The sequence below is a fragment of the Podarcis liolepis genome (assembly GCF_965112155.1).
Source record: "Podarcis liolepis genome assembly, chromosome: 3".
Classification (NCBI taxonomy): domain Eukaryota; kingdom Metazoa; phylum Chordata; class Lepidosauria; order Squamata; family Lacertidae; genus Podarcis; species Podarcis liolepis.
The window spans coordinates 62521355-62541272 of NC_139557.1; the positions used below are offsets into that span (position 1 = coordinate 62521355).

General features: G+C 40.1%; 1 protein-coding gene across 6 annotated transcripts in view; it reads right to left on the reverse strand.

Annotated features, from left to right (window-relative positions):
• MAP7 (microtubule associated protein 7) overlaps positions 1-19918 on the reverse strand; it is a 96635-nt gene that overhangs the window by 14922 nt on the left and 61795 nt on the right. For all 6 annotated transcript variants that reach the window (XM_083498120.1, XM_083498122.1, XM_083498119.1 and 3 more), the window contains exons 4-7: positions 13273-13436; positions 12707-12824; positions 9340-9450; positions 1428-1541 (exon numbers count right to left, since the gene is read on the reverse strand). In XM_083498120.1, the coding sequence (XP_083354246.1) occupies positions 1428-1541; positions 9340-9450; positions 12707-12824; positions 13273-13436 (507 nt within the window). The remainder of the gene's footprint in view (positions 1-1427; positions 1542-9339; positions 9451-12706; positions 12825-13272; positions 13437-19918) is intronic.

The following is a 19918-nucleotide window of genomic DNA, read 5'->3' on the forward strand; positions in this document are numbered from 1 at the left end:
GCCTGGGAATACTTACATATTCAAAAGAGGTTGTAATATAGTACCAAAATCGCCTAGCAAAGGCCTACATTAACTCTTATTATATAAACTGTGAAATTAATCATTTCCAAACTGATATAATGAGAGAACAGGAAGTGTCATCATTCATTTGACACACTGGGTTTTGTATCAAACACATGTGACTTTTCCTCAAGTCTCTTAGGACTTAATTCACTGTGTGTGTGTGTGTGTGTGTGTGTGTGTGTGTGTGTGTGTGTGTGTTCCAGTCTGATGCCTCTTCTTTTTATCCCCTGGCAAATTATTAATGTAGAGCAACAAGGGAAGATTTAAGGATGACCTTGGGATAGAAATTATAGCTGACACACTGGGGAACAATTTGAGGTCATTTGTACTTTAAGATTTTGTAACACTGACGCTTTCATTTTCTATGCATTACTGTTCTCAAGCACTGGGTTCATGAGGTAGGGATGCTGAGCAAATATGAAATATGTAAACAAGGCTCTCTTTCACAAACTCTCTCACAGAAATATTTATCTCACTAATCATGTTTTCATTCTCTCTCTCTCTCTCTCTTAATCCAGTAGATCATGTATGGGGAACAAGTGGCCCACCAGATGTAGCTGGACACGCATCAGCCCCATAGCCAATAGTTCAACAACACTGGAAGGGCCAAAGATTCCCCATCTCTGAGGCAGAACCAGACAAAATAGTCTCTGCTAAATGCTCCCTATTTAATGACTAAGGACACAAGTCAGGGAAAGGTTCCCACTTTCCACTGAAAGTCAGTGGGTGGGACTCAGGCCCACAAGTAAATGGTATGGCCCCCTTAATATCTAAGGGACGCCAATGTGCTCGATTTCTGCAAAACCACTCCTCAATAACCTCTAGAACACACACACCTCTTATTTGAGAGGCTAAAAACTAACATAGCTGCAGGAGCAAGTTTCCGCTAATGGATCCTTTTTAAGAAAAGTCAAGTTAATTCCATCCATGGACAAATCAACTATACATTATGAACCTTGGACAAACTTCATTTTAAAACAGGCTTGCAGAGATATACAGTGGTACCTCGTGTTATGTACTTAATCTGTTCCGGAGGTCTGTTAGTAACAGGAAACCGCTCATAACATGAGGCGCGCTTTCTCTAATGGCGCCTCCTGCTGCTGCCGCACCGCCGGAATGGGACCTCCGCTCGCATCCTGGGGCAAAGGTCGCAACAAGGGGCATCTACTTCCGGGTTAGCGGAGTGCGTAACCCGCAGCATTCGTAAGGGGGACGGTATGTAACACGAGGTACCACTGTAGTAGCAGTAGTAGTAGTAGTAGTAGTAGTAGTAGTAGTAGAAGAAGAAGAAGAAGAAGAAGAAGAAGAAGAAGAAGAAACACAACTGAGCAGAGGAATTAGTTCTATAATGTTTTTCATTTTACCTGCATCTCCTGACAAGGTGGCTGCACTTTTACTTCTGGCCAAGAATGAATGTGTTGGTGTCAGTAGTCTGCTAACAACGCTGCTTTCCCATGGACTTAGCTGCAGGCGTCGAGCTGAGTGTCACCATATAAGCAAGATGTTAGATCACATGCCTTCCACAGATGAGCAGGTACCCTACAAAGAGGCTATAAACCACTGTCCCCTGGCAAGAATATTGTTATGACAAACATTAAACAGCTACAGACTCCTCACTCCATTTACTTTTTATAGTATTATTTCTATTTCATTTTTTATTGTCAACACACCTTTTCAAGAAATCGTTGACATATATCACAGTGCTCTGATGAGCAATAGATGTTCTGTTACTCCTAACCAGAAAATATGTATTTCAATGTGAAGCATATAGAGTGGCTTATTGTAAAAGGTTTTTTAAAAATTATTTCCATGCACCATCACTACCGTTGCTCATGTCTTTTATTTATCAGCTCTCACAAAGAAAACATTTACCACGGCCTGTTTCACACACTCCAAGAAGCTTTGAAATGCAACTGCCTCCATTTCTGTTGCTTCTTGCAATGTGCAAAAGGAAAACACATGGGAGATGCACATGTTCTACATGCATTGCATGATTTTCCACACGAAGGAGATGCACATGTTTCCTTTCAATCTGCAACAAGTAGTGGCAGAAAGTGCCACTACTTGCCCAATAAGCTTCATCAATCTGCTTCTCGCCTAACACAGGGTTTCATTACACACTAGAATTACTCCAAAGTCCATTTTTCAGATGGTTATGTCACGTTTTTCACATACATGGAGAAACAATTCTTCCAATGTGGGGAAAGAAGTAATCTCTTCTGAAACTGGTATGCATTCACAGAGAAACAGACAGATAAAAGCATTATATAAGTGGAACCAGATTAAGTTAGCTAAACACAGGTCTGATTGAAACCAAGGGGACAATTTAATCACAACTTAACTTCAGTAGCCCTTGTTTCCAAGTGCAACTTAGACTTCATCTAACCCTGAAGCACAAATCACATCTCAAACTTTTCCTGGAAGGAACTTGAATGCTCCTTCTAATTTAATTTTATCACCCCGGGAAAAATGGAGTTGCAGAAGAAATATTTTCTCACATTCATAGTAGGCTGCCTGCATAAATGCTCTTACATAATAAACTGAAGCAAAAGAGGTTTTTCGTTAATAGAACCATGTCCAGACAGATTATATAAAGTACAAAATATACTATGTATGCCCCCATTAAGGCACATCTGTGGCCATTAAAACTTGAATCTTAAAAATGCAGAGGGGGGGGGGGAGGCATTGCAGTAAAATCTTGAGGAACATCATTTGCATTATTTCCCCCCAATGAGCTGTTCCGGGCACCACTTTTCTCTGCCTACTATGAAAGTCAGCAGATTTCATTCTCCGCCATTTCGTACACACACATTCGCTTCAATAAACTGTTTACTAGCAAAGTACAAGTTCATGGGAGGGAAAATAATTGAAATATTCAAGTAAGAAACATTGTTGAGTACTATTGCTCTTGCTGCCCTTTCATTTCCCTGCCTTCTGCTTCTTTTGTATAAGCACCTTGAAACTTAAGATAGAAATACATGCTTGGAGGCAAACTGGGGGCTTGGAACCTTGCATTTTCCTTTTAACATGAACGCATGGGTGAAACTGAGTGTGGGGGAGCATTTTACCCCATTTTTCTCTCAAGTCAGACTCTGAAACTGGAAGTAGGGGGGACTTGCAAGTCATAATCAGTAGGCATGGGAAGAATTAAATACAGTACCTCTTTCTCCCCTACAAATTTGCCTTGGAAAACCTGAGTGCAATAGGTTACTGAACTGATTATTTTTCTAATCATTTGTTTCTCCCAGTTCTGCAGTGGTTCAATATTGATAAATAATAAAAGTAAGTCGGCACTGTTATCTATTAGCAACTAGAAAAAGTTGTAAAAGCTAACTGCCAAGTTAACAACATAATGCATTTGTACCACACCACCCCCACATTTTGTATCAGAAAAGCAAAATACACTGCACAACTTCACTTGCTATCATTAACATTTTAGATGCTTCTGTAAAATTTGCTATCAACACAGTTCTAGGCCAAAATTAGAGGCCAGTGTGTGGTGGTGGGCTATGCACATGTATCTCTTCTGTGCATGCAAGTCCTTATGCACTAAGGGGAAGGTGCATGGCGGTAACACCCTCCTGTTATTGCTGGTGCTTTCCCCCTGCCAGCAATGTAATGCCAGAGAAGAGAAGTTGTAGAACATCGCAGCTTCTTCCCAAGATCAGAAATATCACAACATCCAGTTCCTCCAGTACTGGTGAGTAATAACATAAGCATGTTGGACAGGAAGAGTAACGTACAAAGTGGGTCAGAGCTTCCATGCCTAAAACAGGTTAGAGAGAATTGAATCTAAAGTTTTGCAGAAATAGGTTCTGAATATATGTGGTGACAGAACACACACAAATGCTGTATATGTCTAGGAGAAAAGTGGTAGGATATTACAAAGTTATATGTTGATGGATGAAATTAACAAGCCCATTTGCCCCATATCTAAACAATTTTAATAAGAAACAACAACACTCCACATCAGCTTCTACCAGCTGAAGATCAATAAAGAGAAAAGCAGAGATACTTTTCCACTGGGCAATCAAAGTGAAACTATTTGGAAGGTGAACAATTTTGACTCCAAAGAACTGAAACAAAAAGGAAGAAAAGTTCAAATGCATTGTGGTACTTTCTCCTAAGCATAGCCATGAAGAGGTTTCAGTAGGAATCAGTTAAATTTAGCCCCATGTAGGCACTATGAAAAAGGGAAGGACACTTAGCTAGGTCCTGCATAATTTCTTCAGAAAAATGAGGTCTCGAGATCCCGTTTAGTTTTCATTGACCAGAGGGGTCATGCTAGAACAATTAGGAGTAATTCTCTTGGGTTGGCTAATCAAACATCAGTGCAATAAAATAAAATAAAAATGTATCCATTTTTTCCTATCAAATAGAAAATTTACTTATGTCAGAAATACATTGCTTAAAGTTGGAAAGTATTTTATCGTCCTTAGGATATTTAGTGAATATATGTTCATAAAAGATTAGATTTTAGAAAGGAAATTGCACTTTGTTATTGCACTTTGTTATTGTTATACTACAACTACACTATTTACTGTTAAAATTGGTCTAAACAGGTAAATGAAAGAAATGGGCTAAATGTAACTCTGGGATGGAACTTTTCAAAAACATCAGTGACTATTCAGATTTTGTAAACAGCACCAGAATATTTATGAACTTAGGATTCAGGATTCAGGTCTAACTGAAATGTGTGCTACATCCCCAGTAAAAGGTTTTGAACATATATTTTATGTTTAAGAGCAAAAAGACGGAGTTATTTGATTTATTTATTTTTTACCCATCTGAATTATGTGCACTGTAGAAACCAACAGTGAAGCTAAGGGCCACCTTCTCCTTTACCTACTAGAGGCATAACTGAAAAATTAAATGCAAAATGCAATCGTGCAAAAGTATGCTAGCATTTTATACGGTTAACAACCAGTTTTCTGAGCAATTAAAATAGTTGTGTGAAAGAGACAGAGTAGACCCACTGAAACGAGTAAGTCCAATTATTTCAATTGGTCCTTCTAAGTACAATTAACAATGGATAAATTTGTGTCACATGGAAACTGCTACATATCCAGAGCATATGAAACTGCCTTGTACTGAACCCATCTGTCTCTATTAGTCCATCTAGCTAAATATTTTCAGTCAGTGTTTCAGACAGGAGTCTTACCGAGCCCTACCTGGAATGCAGGTATTGCCCCAGGGACCCTCTGCATGCTAAGCATGTGGTCTGTCACTGAGGGATAGTCCTTATGTGTGGTGTTACCTTAATGCATCCATTAGTGGAAAACTACTTAGGGTGCTTCAAATGGATGGTGGGTATAGACAACTATTTACTTGGAAAGTTGTCACCAACCAGCTAAATGGCAAGGACAAATTTTCCACTTTCAGTAGTTCCTATTTGGTGTTGCTGGACAAAAGCTCAAATGGCCTCTTCGATATGACTTATATCAGGTTGCAGAACCTGTGCTTTCAAAGAACTTTGGGATTTGCAGACAGTACAATTTATGTTGATCTCAATATGATCTCACCTCCTCGACAGGCACAGATTACACTATGTGTGGGGTTTGTGGAGAGCCGATGTGCTGAGTCCACCCACGCAATCTAAAAACAAAGCCAGTTTCACTACAGTCCTGCAGTTGGTTCAGAGAGCTATTTTTCATTTTCTGTACAATATGTTTTTTCTACTAATCCTGTTGTGAAATCATCATGGAGCTAAGTAAGTGGAGCGTGTGTGTGTGTGCGTGATCCAAAAACTAGTACTATTTATTATGCATAGGGAATTTACTTCTGAGTAAACATCCATAGGATAGGACTGCAAGTTCCCCTCATATTTTGAGCTGGGAGTCTTTGTTGGGTGCAGGATCTGTAGAGAAAAATAAAATGTCCCAGCTTCATAGCCATGCTTTTGCACATCACAGCTTAGCTCCTGAAACTGACCTAGCTAAGGCCACCTGGAGTCTAATTTGTGAGGCAACGCCATTTTTGGGAGCAAGGGTGGGGAACTGCTGGCTCTCCAGGTGTTCCTTGACCACAACTCCCAACATCCCTGAGCACTGACGTACGACAACATCTGGTGGGCCACAGGAATCAGGTTTTCGTTCTACACCATAGATGCCGCACAGCCACAAGAGCAGAGGACAAGGGTGCACACATAAAAATACAGCGGAGCACACATAAAAATACAGTAGATACAAACACAAACACACACACAGAAAATGTGGCTCGATAGACTTTTTCTTCCCCTCACATAATACCAGAATGAAGGATCAGCCAATGAAGCTGAATGATGCGAGTATTCAGGACAGACAAAAGCAATTACTTTTCCACAGAGCACATACTTAAATATGGAAGGCACTGCTGGAAGACATGACGGTCACCGACTTGCATGGTTTAAAAAAGGCGTTGGACAAATTCATGGATGAAAGTATCCATGGCTACTACTTACAATGGCTGTGTACCTCCTCCAGTATTGGGGGGAGTATGCCTCTGAACATCAGCTGCTGAAGCTCATAAGCAAGCTTGCTCCTGTTGTACCCATGCACTGCTTGTGGGCTACCAACAGCCATCTAGTATGCCACTGTGAGCAGCAGGATACTGGACTAGTGTCGGCCTGGTCTAGCCAGGCTCTTCTTGTATTAGAATCATAGAATTGTAGAGCTGGAAGGGGCCAGAAGGGTCATCCAGTCCAACCCCCTGTAATGCAGGAATCTTTTGCCCAACGTGGGGCTCAAACCTACGACCTTGAGATGAAGAGTCTCATGCTCTACCAACTTAGTAACAGATGCAGCAGATGGAGTGGCAAATAGGAAAAAAACTGGAATTCTTCTGTATAGCTCTGCCAGCCATAGATTTGTGTAATGGAGGGGGAGAAGATAGATGATAACAATCTGACCCTTTAGGGGGAATACATAATTGATAGTCCTTAAAATTGCATTGAATTAAATATGACACTTGGCTCCAATTCATATTTAAAGCCATGATCCAAAAATGCAATTTAGGACTACAGAAGAGCTTTTCCATACATAGTTTTCCTCCACTTAATACCAGTGTCACATCATGTCCTGTCAGAAGGAAAACTGCTTTTGAGACTCAGATTCAAAGGCGGCTTGTCAAGTAGTGCACAAGGATGCAGCAATGGGAGGGGGGTGGAGAGTTAGCTCTCACAGTGGCCCAGCTCACTGCTCTAGGATCAGAGATGGGGAACCTCAGGCGTTGTGGCCAAATACAGCTCTCTAGACCAGGCATAGGCAAACTCGGCCCTCCAGTTGTTTTGGGACTACAACTCCCATGATCCCTAGCTAACAGGACGAGTGATCAGGGATGATGGGAATTGTAGTCCCAAAAACATATGGAGGGCCAAGTTTGCCTAGTGCCTGCTCTAGACTTCTCTACCTGGCTCATGGAATCCTCCACAACCCTTTCTAGCTCTGCTTTGCACCCTGATTGTTTTTGCCAGGATGGAATGTGTCCTTGAACTATGATAATAGATCCAAGATAGAGAGAGGTATTTGAGACAAACTAGCTGTACTAGAAGGGGGAAATACATCTGAGACTCCACCCACTTTTGCTTCTGGCTCCACCCACCACTGGTATAGTTCCTGTCAAAGCATTCTCAAAGGCAATGCCACCAGGGCTATGAGAGCTATAATCTCTGATAATATGAAGAAACCTAGCTGGTAAAACTCTTAATGACACCCAGGTAGCTCTTCAGAACCCTTTCATGTTCCGACAACTGAAGCTGGGAATCTAAAGGACCATGTTTGGTAGGACAAGAGTCAACTTTGAAAATCACTGCATTTTCACAGCAAAACTAGGTTTCCACATTCATTTAAATGTTACATGAACACTTCTGCCTGAACATACAGAAGGCTAAATTGTCATGGAATGGATGTACTGGGGAACTGGGAAAGTAAGTTTAAGGAGAGCGCTTTTCAGGAACAAAACACATGCGATTACAACCACTCCTTTCAAAGCTCAATTCGTGATTTGAAAACGGGCACACTTATCTACAAACAGCACTTTGCAATAAATAGGAAGTGTGTATCTCTTTTCTGGCTATACTTCCAATACATTTTATCATAAATCTTAACCCTTCTCTTAAAAAAAGTTTGTTTAACTTTTGGGGGGGAGGGAATCTTTGAAAGTTTCTGTGTATTAATATAGAAAAGAAATAAACTATATTTCTTGTGTAAGAACAATTTCTTGAGAAATTGTACTTTGCTACCTAAAAGGTTGCTACAGCCAGATTAGTCACTCTTTGACAATGTTTCAAAGCTACAGCATATGAACTGTCAGCCTGGCATACAACACAGCATGGGGACACATATATTGCCATACATGCAGAAAAGCACACACAAATACTGAAAGCAAACCCCACAGATTGCAAAGACATAATCAGAACAATCCTACACATGTTTACCCAAAGCAAGTGCCATTGAATTTAATGGTACTTACTCCCAGGTAAGGGTGTATAGGATTGCAGCCTGGGTTTACCAAACATATGAGACCTTCCAACCAGTTTCACAATACTGTCTTGTAATAATTGATAACCTTTTTTAAAAAAAATATAAATAAACATAAACCTACATTTTAAAAATGAGTATCTGCAACAAACCAGATTACAACACTCTGGATATTTTTCGTTAACACTGAGATAGTATATTTCCTCTATTGGTTTCTAAGCAACGAACATATGAGACAGACCCATTTTTTGTTCTATGTCCAATAAAACATTAAAATGAAAGAAGCATCTCATTTAGCTGAACTCCCCCACCTCCGGCCGAAAGACTGAAATATGATTTGGAATAAAGCTTATCTTTCAAATCAAGTCACTGTGTAAGATCACAGAGTCACTGAATATCCAGTTTCTTACCCAACTTAAGCCAGTTATCTGAATGCCCTGGAGAAATTCAATAACTTGTTTTTAAGTGGTTAAAAAAATATAAAATAACCAAATGAGTATGGTCTAGTGGTGATGTTCAAAAAATTAAAATGGATTCCATGCAGTATGGAGAGATAGATGAGTTGGTTCTTTAGTTTTCAATTCATTTACTAAAAAACCTGACAGAAGCACTGCTTTTAGCACTTGCTAAGTGTACCGATTCAGGCAAGTTTCAATATTTCAGATATGTGGTGTTTTTTTTCTTTCCAAAATATGGTCTTGTGTTGGAAGCTTTTTTCTTTCCTCTTTGCAATGTAAATAAAGTGCCTTTAATAGTTGCTGAGGTTTTACAGAACATTTTAGCTCTTTCCTTTCAGTTGTTCCTTTTAAAAAAACTGTACCTCTGTCTGGAGAATTTAGTAATGTTGCAGATGAGGAGGAGAGTCGCTTGTTAATGACTGGATCAACATGTTTCGAAAGGTTCATTGTTGAAACAGATCGCCTGTCTGGATCTAAAACAAATGGAAATAATGCTAATTGACAGCCCACATGCAGAAATGCAACTTCCTAGTCCTCTAGAGGGAAAAGTATACCAGAGTAATAGGTTTTCTTCCTATCAAATGGCACCTTTAACAAACAGGAAGGACTTTCAGGGGACTTTGTAGGTGACTCAAAGACTGGGCACAAAATGATATAATGTCAGGTTGCCACCATTATTCATTCAGCCAAACAAACAGCATTTTAACGAGACAAATCTGAATGAAATGGCAATAAATAAACACAATGAGATTTCCGTGTCCATCCCATTGTGCTTACAAAAAAGGTGATGCAGTAAGCCTGGAGGAAATATGGGGAAATGATAGAGAAGCACTGAACATGCCTACCCGTATTTGGGCTTTAGAAAAACAAATCTGTTTAAAAAGAGCATTTGGCTACTAAGTTCTGGTTTGCCTGAACAAACCTTGGCTACAGCTCATGGTTAAGGAGGAGAAGGTTTTAACCACAGGCCCTGATTCAGACAATAGACTAAGTGTAAGCTTGGTGTAGCCCAGCATGCAGTAGGAGCAAAAAGAAGACATAGCAGGGGCAAAGGGGCTGCAAGCTTCTTTCCAGGAGCCTGAATTTTCAGTCTCGGGAAGCCACATATTCGCTTATGTGTCATGCAAACCAGAAGAAAGTAAGTCTTTTGACCAGGATGCTTCAGAATCATGAGCACCTGTATTATTAAGATGAGACAGGAGTGAATACAGCCAGCACACCATGCCAAGAAAGGAGACTAAAGAAGGGGACGAAAAGTTAGGCAGACTCGAAGTTCTAAGAATTCCTGTAAATAAATTATAGAGGATATAAAGCTGATTTAATTGACTTTTTTATTTATAAAAACTATTTATATAATGCTATATCATGCTAAATATCAATCCAGTTAACATATATAAAAATATATATATGTGAGAATTTATTTGGGCAGAGGCTTGCACAAATCTAACCCTGTGCCATGAAGCAAATAGGAATATCTGCCCATATTTGTTGTTCGTTCGTTTTATATGTGTGTTTCAAACGTTAATGCCATTGTTTTCTTTTATCATTGTCTGAAAAGGTGGGATATACATTTAAATAACAAATACGTAATTTTGAGGGTTCTTCCACCAAAGTTGGTGTCACATACAATAGATGCCTTACCAAAAGCATCCATTATTGAATGGCCATTTGGACAAATGTCATACTATCCTAATCATTCCAGCCATTATACCAACACCTATATGCTGCTTTTTATTAGGACTTTTTTCATTGTCCATATCCACTTTTTCTTATCCTCTCCACCATTTCCACTAGCATTATATACAATCCTAGCCATTTTGCAATCCTAGAGTGAAATTTCTCCTCCACCACCAGCCTTTTTTAAAAAAACAAAAACAAAAACAGGATAGGCCAGAAAAATCTGCAATTTTAGTATGACATTCTTTTTTCTATAACAGAAAATAAGCAACTAGTAGTGTGAGGAGAAAGCATGGGGGCTGGGAGGGGGGGTTGCGAAAAGCTGTTGTGAGTGGTGAGAGAGGTTAGAAAGGAAAAATTAAGAAGTGCTAGGAGAGAGCACTGAAGCAGACATGACCAGAATGGCATCTGCCATGTTTGTTTGGATAGACAGAAACTGCATGTCTGGAGAGAGGGGAGGGAGGAGTGAATGGCAATCTGAAGGGCAATCTGTAGCACACATACTTTGTAATGGGGTTTATTTTACTTTCCTTAAATGCTGGCTTGGTTTGAGAATGCACTATCACGCTGCACCACCCTTCTCTTCCAGTGCTGCAAAGTCAGCAGCTGTGCTATGCTGAGAACTTAACAGTTACTTCAAGAGCACGGAAAGGTAAGCGCGCAGTTTAAAGGGATTTCAGTTGTAAATGAGAGGTGGGAAGTGGGGAGAAAGGAGGATAAAAAAAAGAACTGAACAACTATATTCCCCCAAAAGGAATTTTGAAAATGTTGTTTGCTTCTGAAAGTGGGGGGGGGGGGAGAAGAGTCCAAATACTGTATATAAACAGAATCCCTTCAAAACTGTATGCTGTATTTTGAGAAGCTGTGCCACATTCTTTAAGTCACCCAATAATAGATTGGTAAATGTGAAGGCAGCAGGGGCTATCTATCAGCTCTAGTCTATGCGGCAAGTGTTAGGCATGCACTGTCTCTAACGAAAGATGGTTTAGTTACTGGTGTACTGGTCCTATTCTGAGGAGATAAACTACTGGTGATAAAAATAAAACCAACAAAATCACAGGGATTTATGTACCGGGTTTTCTAGCACCACCCAGAGGTCTGAAGTGGTACTCCAAGCCTGCTAAATCGAGAAAGGTGAATGATGATTCAACAAAATAACCTAGGGACAGAATGCAAGACAATGATTTTCAAAAGTAAAGAAAAATTTAAAAGGCAGCAAACAAGTTATAAAGAGAGAAGCAAAGAGAGTAAGTAGAACATTGTTATGGAAAAGCAACTGTTTATTGATTTTGCAACACAATGAAATTAGTAGTAATATGAAGTACTTGCTCTTGGTAAGCGCAATGATACACATATTTGTTTCATGATAAAGGCAGTAACACCCATTATTGAGCTTGTGTAGAAGAACATATTCGATATATATGCAAATTCCTAATGTTAAAGCGTACTGGGCATCTCTTTAGAATTAAAGCCATCACATGACGCCTGCATACACAGAATGCGCTTGGGGAAAATACTGCATGATTTATTTTGTACCTGATATTTCGTCAAACTGAATTTTTTCAGAGGAAAGGAGAAAACTACTTAAAAAGCTTTTCAATGTTAATGAATATTAGTTATGCTGATGAGTGGACCCGCCACTCACCCACCCAAACACTGGCTTTTAAAGTAACAACAAAATAAACCCCCGCTTCCACTTTTTATATAAGAATTCACATTGTTTCCCTAAAATACTCATATTAATAAAGTTCGGCAAGTACATGAGTTTTCAAAAGTTTGGCTTAGACCGAAAGACTGCTGGCACACAGACACAAGGTCAGAGAAGAGACAGGCAGAAAGAGAGAGAAAGAGACGAACAAAGCAAATTAAGTGCAAATACAGATGGAGCAAAAAAGAGCAGTCAGTTCTTAAAGCATTAGTTCAATTTCTCATTTGTGAGCGCTTAGGCATAAAAGGCAAGAAGAGTGGACAAGCTTCCTCAATCACAGTCCATAAACCCATATTAGCACAAAGACAGGGAGCCAGGCTGAGACACCTGGTCTCCTGTTTTACCTGTATTGTTAATGTTGCTGCTGTTATGAAGTGCACCTCCCCAGGACCACCTATTTTGCTTCTGTTTCGGTTTCTGGCTCCTCTCAATTGTGCGCCGCACGACCGCTTCATGGCGCTCCTAATGAGATAACACACAGCTAAGTGTCTGAACAGATACAGCCATATTTTGACAACAACAATGCAATCAACAAGGGTACAATGCGTTCATCTTCAGGTGTGCCCAAAGAGCCACTCTGAATGGAGACATGCATGAACCACCAAGTACACCCATCCTGCTGTATGGGTGGTCATTGCTGCTCATTGAGGCTCACAGACTTTTCCTGCCCACCTGCAAGTCATTTACTTCTTAAATTCATATCCTGACCTTCCATCCAAAGGAGCCCAGGGCCTCAAACACACCAGCAATAAAACAAACAAAAAAAAATCTAAATACATCTAAAACTGTATACACAATGGGAAGAATGCAGGAAGGAGCCCACACTGATGCTAGTGGCAAAAAAGTAAATGTGTTTTCACTGCTGAAGGTGAAAATTCAACTTCCCATAAGAAATTCAACTTCCGCTTACCTTGTCCTCTTCTATCCGCTGTCGGCGTTTTTCCTCCACTGCAGCTCGCCTTCTCTCTTCTTTTAGTCTCTGCTCTTCTAATTTCTTTTTGCGCTCCTCTAGGTGTTTCTCATAATATTGCCTTGCTCTTTCTTCTTTTTCTACCCAGGCAGCTTCCCTTGCCGCTAAACAGCAACAAAGGAAATTTCACTTACAATGCTGTTTGCCTGGCAATATTCCCAGTTTGAACACCTTAACAGCACTCTAGTATTAAGGTCATTTCCCATTTTAGTTGCAATAAGGTTGGTTATTACAGTGGTACCTCGGGTTAAGAACTTAATTCGTTCTGGAGGTCTGTTCTTAACCTGAAACTGTTCTTAACCTGAGGTACCACTTTAGCTAATGGGGCCTCCCACTGCCGTTGTGCGATTTCTGTTCTCATCCTGAAGCAAAGTTCTTAACCCGAGGTACTATTTCTGTGTTAGCAGAGTCTGTTACCTGAAGCGTCTGTAACCCAAGGTACCACTGTACATTATTTTACCCATGACTAGAAATTCAATGATTGGTGATGTTTTGCTTTGATATAAATAGCTATGAAGTTGGATTCTATATCCAAGTACTAAAAATTAACAGTAAGTGGACACTATGAAAACCTTCTAGAGTGGAGCATGATTATACTGAATCAGACCACTGGTCCATCTAGCTCTGTGTTATCTACATGTACTAACAGCCCTTCTGCATAATAATGGATGGGAGAGGGGAATTACCTTGGGAATTTGCGGAAATTCTACCATTGGCGTTGTTTTAAAAGATGCTAAATTACCACATTATCAACGATGTTTTGAAACATACTTTCCTTTAGCATTTAATAACTATAATCTAAGAAGAGTTATTTTTGCAAAAAGGACAAGGGAACCATTATTATTTATTACATACATACTTTTAAGAGATTGAGAATTGCCAACATTGCCTCCATTAGTATTAGGCTTTTAATTTTGTAACTTTAGGACATTAAAATAAAATTGTTTTGCTCTCAGGTATCATTCATTCTCTCTCTCTCTCTCTCTCTCTCTCTCACACACACACACACACACACACACACACACACACAGAGTATCTGATGGGAAGTCTTCATGAATGTAATTTCATAACATCCCTAGAAGGGATCTGGAAATTAGGGTGCATTTTCTGAGATACTCTGGACCTAAAATGTTTAGGAGCATTAAGGATGTGATTCTAAGCGTACTTACAAGGTGGAAGATCTGTAACTTTTTTTTTATAAAGAGGCTTAGGCAAAATTTCTTAAATTTGTATAGCATTACACACTAATAAGGAAAAAACAACACAACCATCAACTTTTTAGAGTAAGTTTTTGTTTATCCCTAAAGGAATGATAGTGCATTATAATAATAGGTTGTATTCAACAAAGTGTTAAGCAGGTTGTGTCATCGGAGCAAGAATTTCTCCTCGTACAATGAAACCATCTCTTTCTTTCACCTCCCCTTGTATTCCCCTAAATCTGAATTTTCTCCCTATCCTCCAGAGCATATTTGGGGACAGTGAGGGGGAGCAGGAGGGGGGAAACCCCCTTGTGCTAGTGCTGATTCTTGCACTAGTGCAAACATGGACTTGAATAACACCTATTATATATGATATATTCTTAATTTATTCAAAAAATTATACCCTGCCATTTCCAGGCAGCTCACAACAAAATTAAAATGCACAGGAAACACAAAACAAATAAAATTAAATGCAGTCTAGATCAATATTTAACTAGTCCTGCTGCAGTTCTTGAGAACAGAGAACAGGCTAGACTGGCTCTGATTAGGGGACATTTTCAGAAGGTGACCTGAAACTCTAGTTGCTAAAAATAAAAAAGCAATTGATACAATTTTTATCTAAACTTCCACCACCCCTCACTGGCTTGCCAACAAGGTAATAAGTTTTGTCTTATAGATTGATGGCAAGTTATGGATTCTACTGTGAATGCCAAGAAATTAATTTACACTTTGAAATCTCAAAGAATCTTCCTCTGAGTATCTCGGCTGGGTAGTTGAAGAAAGGGAGCTATTTAAAAATCTCTTCTTATGAACTGAAGCAGAACACAATGGCATTAGGTAAGATTCTAGCTTGCAAGCACTGATATATTATATAAATTAGCTTATGTCTTAAGCAAATACCAATGGCATCCTTTCGGGCTACAGTTCATTTCAAAATGCAAATAATTGATAATCCAGACAGCAAAACAAGAATCGCTTGTTCCTCCAGTTACAGAAACATTAGCATTACTACAGTACTACACTTGAATACCCAGCTTAACCTGACAGGAGCAGGGGGAAGTGAAGCTGGATATTATTATTCAGCTCTGCACTGTACAGGGCCAGCCCTCAGCAATTGTCCTGTTTTGACCAGGACAACCCGGAATTACAAAAGCCATCCTGGCTTCTGATTGGATCCCGGAATGTCCTGTCTTTTGGTCTCCTGCAAGAGTGAGGAACTCAAAGACGCTCATTCTTGGGTGCCACGCAAGTCAGCTGGCACATTTTAAATAAGAGAGAAATGTGCACAGTCCCATCTTAGCAGGCTACTGCTGCTGCTCTTGGGGGCACCCAGAGGGTCCTCATCAAGGCCTACCCACCACTGCCAGCCCTGCAGGATGTTCACCTTCCTGCTGCCAGCCAGAAGGAGTGCTTCTAGCAGGGCATGCCAGGCAACGGCTCCATGGAGTTCAAGTACCAGACGGGAAAGATAGGTGGGGATTCAGAATCTTTGTGCTCAGTGCCTGGTGCTGGTGGAGAGGAGTGGTGGGTAGACTGCCCCTGAAGGTGGAGTTTCCACTTGGCTGCCATGACCGAGGCTGTGTATACGGGGCATGCCGACGGAACTTCCATCTTCATTTTCATCACTGGGATGTTGGAGGGCATGCTACCATTAGGAAAAAGAGGGGCAATTGCGGGAAATGCAGTAGCTGCAGCCCTCTGATGGGAGACAGAGCACTGCATGCTACATGGCACAGCCAGGACTCCTTCAACAAGCCCGCTGTCTCACACAAGATGGAGAATGCTATATTGTCACCAGTGTCTGTCTGTTTGTTAGTTATTGTAGCATAACAACCGTTACTAACAACCCAAAGGTGCAGCAGCAGGTTGTTATACCACACCATATACAAAGCAAGCAAGCAAACAAAACAAAACAAAATAACACATCAACTTAAATAAAGACATCCATATTTTCCGAGCTGGATAACACTGCCAGGGTTGAAGTAAGATTTAACTGGCAGTCTAGTCAGCTTCTGTACATTGAGTGGGAAGGCGATGCCATCTTGCCCTTTACTGCAGGTATCCTGATGAAGGATGCCACCTTTAATAACTAAATCAAAAGGATGCTATTTTTCAAGGGTTTGATATATATTCTTCCGGATCTAGTTATACCAGAAAATAAAGCTTAACAGAAGTATCTTACTGCTGATGGTCTTTAAAGAAATGACTGTATGTAAATGTATATACATTATGCCCTATGAAAAATCCTTAATACAAAGTTGTTATAATAACAATAAGTTAGAAATGCTGCTCTTTGAAATGAAAAAAGTTTCAAGTGATAGAAACTCATGGGTGGTAAGTCAATATTGCTTCAGGGAATAAATATTGACTGAGCCATAAGTTAATAATGCTACCCCCTCTCCAAATCTCATCTGTCATTCAGCGCTTGTCTACATTTGGCTTGTCTTACAACATATGCAACATGCAGATGGCCTGCATAGTGAGGGCAAGAAGCCCAGTGTGATTCTGCAAGGCCTGCTCTAAGCTAGCTCTGAAATGTATGTGGATGGAAATTGTGCAAAAGGGAAACAGGAGATAAAAAGAACCCTGTGCCTCCTCTGTTTATGGTTTGCCCTGTATCATTGCTCCATTGCCCTGATACCTCTACAGTGAGAAACAATATAAAAATTACAAAGGCCTTATTGAAAAGTAAGCATGGCCCACTGCCAACCCCCCCACCCCCACATCATTGACGAGAATTTAGGTGGAGGGGAATTAAGTGCAAAAAAGAAACGAATGAAGAATCTTGAATTGTCTGAAGACGTACAGACACAGACAGGATGGCTTCTTGATGAAGAGATAAACTGGGAAGAATATTCAAGCAAACAGAAATACGTTTTGTGGAATTCAAAACAAAGCTGATAAAAGTGAAGCGGCAATAAAACTGCAATGCAGACATAGCCTAAATCTAGACATAGCCACTGGGGATACATCAACTGCTTTCCTTAATAGTTAACTATTTCTTCCCCTCTAAACACAGTCTTTCTCATCCATCTGCAAGACATAACAGTTGCTGACTTTAAATTATCCTGAAGAGAGAGAGGATTTGAAGCCAAGGCTGCCTCCAACATCTCAGTGGCAACATTTTTTTCTTCCTCCAAAAGGTCCACAATGGACTTGGCAACTTCAGCAGGTGATAGAAAAAAGAGTTATCTAGAAGACAGCTTGCACACAAAAAAACACCCTAATCTGATCAACAGTATTAACTTTCATTATATAGTCTTGTGTTCATTATACTATATAGTCTTTAATCAAGTGGAAATAATTTTATAGACAATAACTCTCATGGGCATAATATTCAATTGCCATAACAGAGAAAGTTACAAAAAAATGCTGTTGATCTTTTATTGCCTTTTAATAAACCCTGTAGTTTTTATTATTATTAAACTTTATCATTACAACTTAATCATCATAACCCTAGAATCATCCTTCATACACTGCCTCTAAACAGTCAATGAATTTAAAAATGTCAGTAAATGCAATTATTTAAAATTAATTTAGAAGGCTCCATTGTCCTATCTTAAGCAATTTCTCCACAGAAAAAAGAAACCAGGCAAATTATTGGTGTATCATGCTGGAAAGTGTTTGCATGAACTTTTTTTGCCGATTTTGTATTTCCAAACACTTGGGACTCACATGAGTCTGTCTTATAGCTGAAAAGGAGAAACCTAATATCTCTTTGCATCTGCAAAAAAGTGTTCCCTGCTGCCCCAGTTGAACATCTGGATGGTAGTGGGCAGCATGGTGCGGAGCTGCTTCTCACCTAACCCCCAGCTGTTTGCACTGCCATTGCTTACTGGGAGATAAAGGGTGAGGTTGTAGGGAGATTGGTATGATGCAAATACACTAACAGGAGAACCAAATTGGCTTTGCTGCTGCCTTTGCACTGCGCTTACCTGGCCACTGCCTCACTCCTCTGCTCCTAAGTAAGTAGCAATAGCAGCTGAGGCTAGATGGCCATCTCCTGGGGATGCTTTAGCTCTGGATTTTCTGCCTCAAGCTTGATGGCCTACAATGCCACCTCCAGCTCCATGGTTCTGTTTTGGCCCTGCCGAAGAAAGAGCCAGTCTCCTTGCTGCTTAATTGTGTGAGGAAGTCATACTCTGTCCACTGCAGCTTCCAAAAAAGATACTGTATGTTGGAAAGTCATTCCATAACAAACTGCTGCAAACCGAGTCATACATCTACTGAACCATGCAGCTCTAGCAAAGAGAGACTTTAAGGTTTCACTCTATTGTATAACCATTTCTCCTGGATGACCAATAAAATAGTTTTAGAAAGTGGAAGAAGAAACTGAATAGGGTACACCAGTCACCAACATTGTGCCCAAGGGCACACATGTGCCTGCAGAGGCCTTCCCTGGTGTCCACAGGTTCCACCTCCCTTCTGAAATTAAGACTGGCATTATACTGTAGCCAACAGAATAGGTTGCAGTGTGTGTGATATCCACAACACCTGCTTTACAAATGTGCCCACAGGACCCCAAGGGTTGGTCTACCCTGTCTAGGAAATTTTCCTTCTATTAGTTAGTGACGAGGCTCATTTCAGGAGGAGGGAAGGGAATTAGTTCCTTACTAAATTGCATTTCTGCCTATTTGCAACTGGAGTGAAAAACTGATCTACATCAAAATTTATATAGACAGAACAAGGCATCAGCACTTACGCTCTAAATGAAGTGTTACAAAATCCCACAACTCCTGCAGCTTGCTGAGACAGACTGAATATTTTTAGAATGCCAGACTGCGTAAAGCAATTATCTGCTGTTTCAACTCCTTTCAGGGAAGCAGGGTGAGTATAAGTTGGGTGAGTTATCTACGTAAATAAATACTACTGTGCAGCTGTTTTTGTTTTTTTAAAATGCTGGTTTTATGCTGGTGCTGTCATTTCGGTATCAAGATGTTGTATATTTGTTGTGCTTTGGGACTGTTTTTGTGTAAGGTGTCTGCTAATAGAGTGTGTGTGTGTGTGTGTGTGTGTGTGTGTGTGTGTGTATTATTCTAAGAACAGTTTACATAAAGGGAGGAGGCAGTTTGCTACATTTTCTATCAGGAAAAAGGAAAGCACCTTTGAACATGACTTGTCAGCTTAACAACCATAAAGCATTAAACCAAAAATAAAATAAAATAAAAATAAAAATAAAGCATTAACCCAGGCTTCCCCAACCTAAAATCCTCCAGGTGTTGTTTGCCTTCAATTCCCATAATCCCTGTTCATTTCCTGTGCATGGTGGGATTTATGAGAGTTGGAGTTCAAAACAACAGGAGAGCCCTGGGCTGTGGAAAGCTACTTAACTGAGAAGCTGGATGCTACAAGCACCTTCTCAGCATAAATCAGGACCCTCAGGAAAA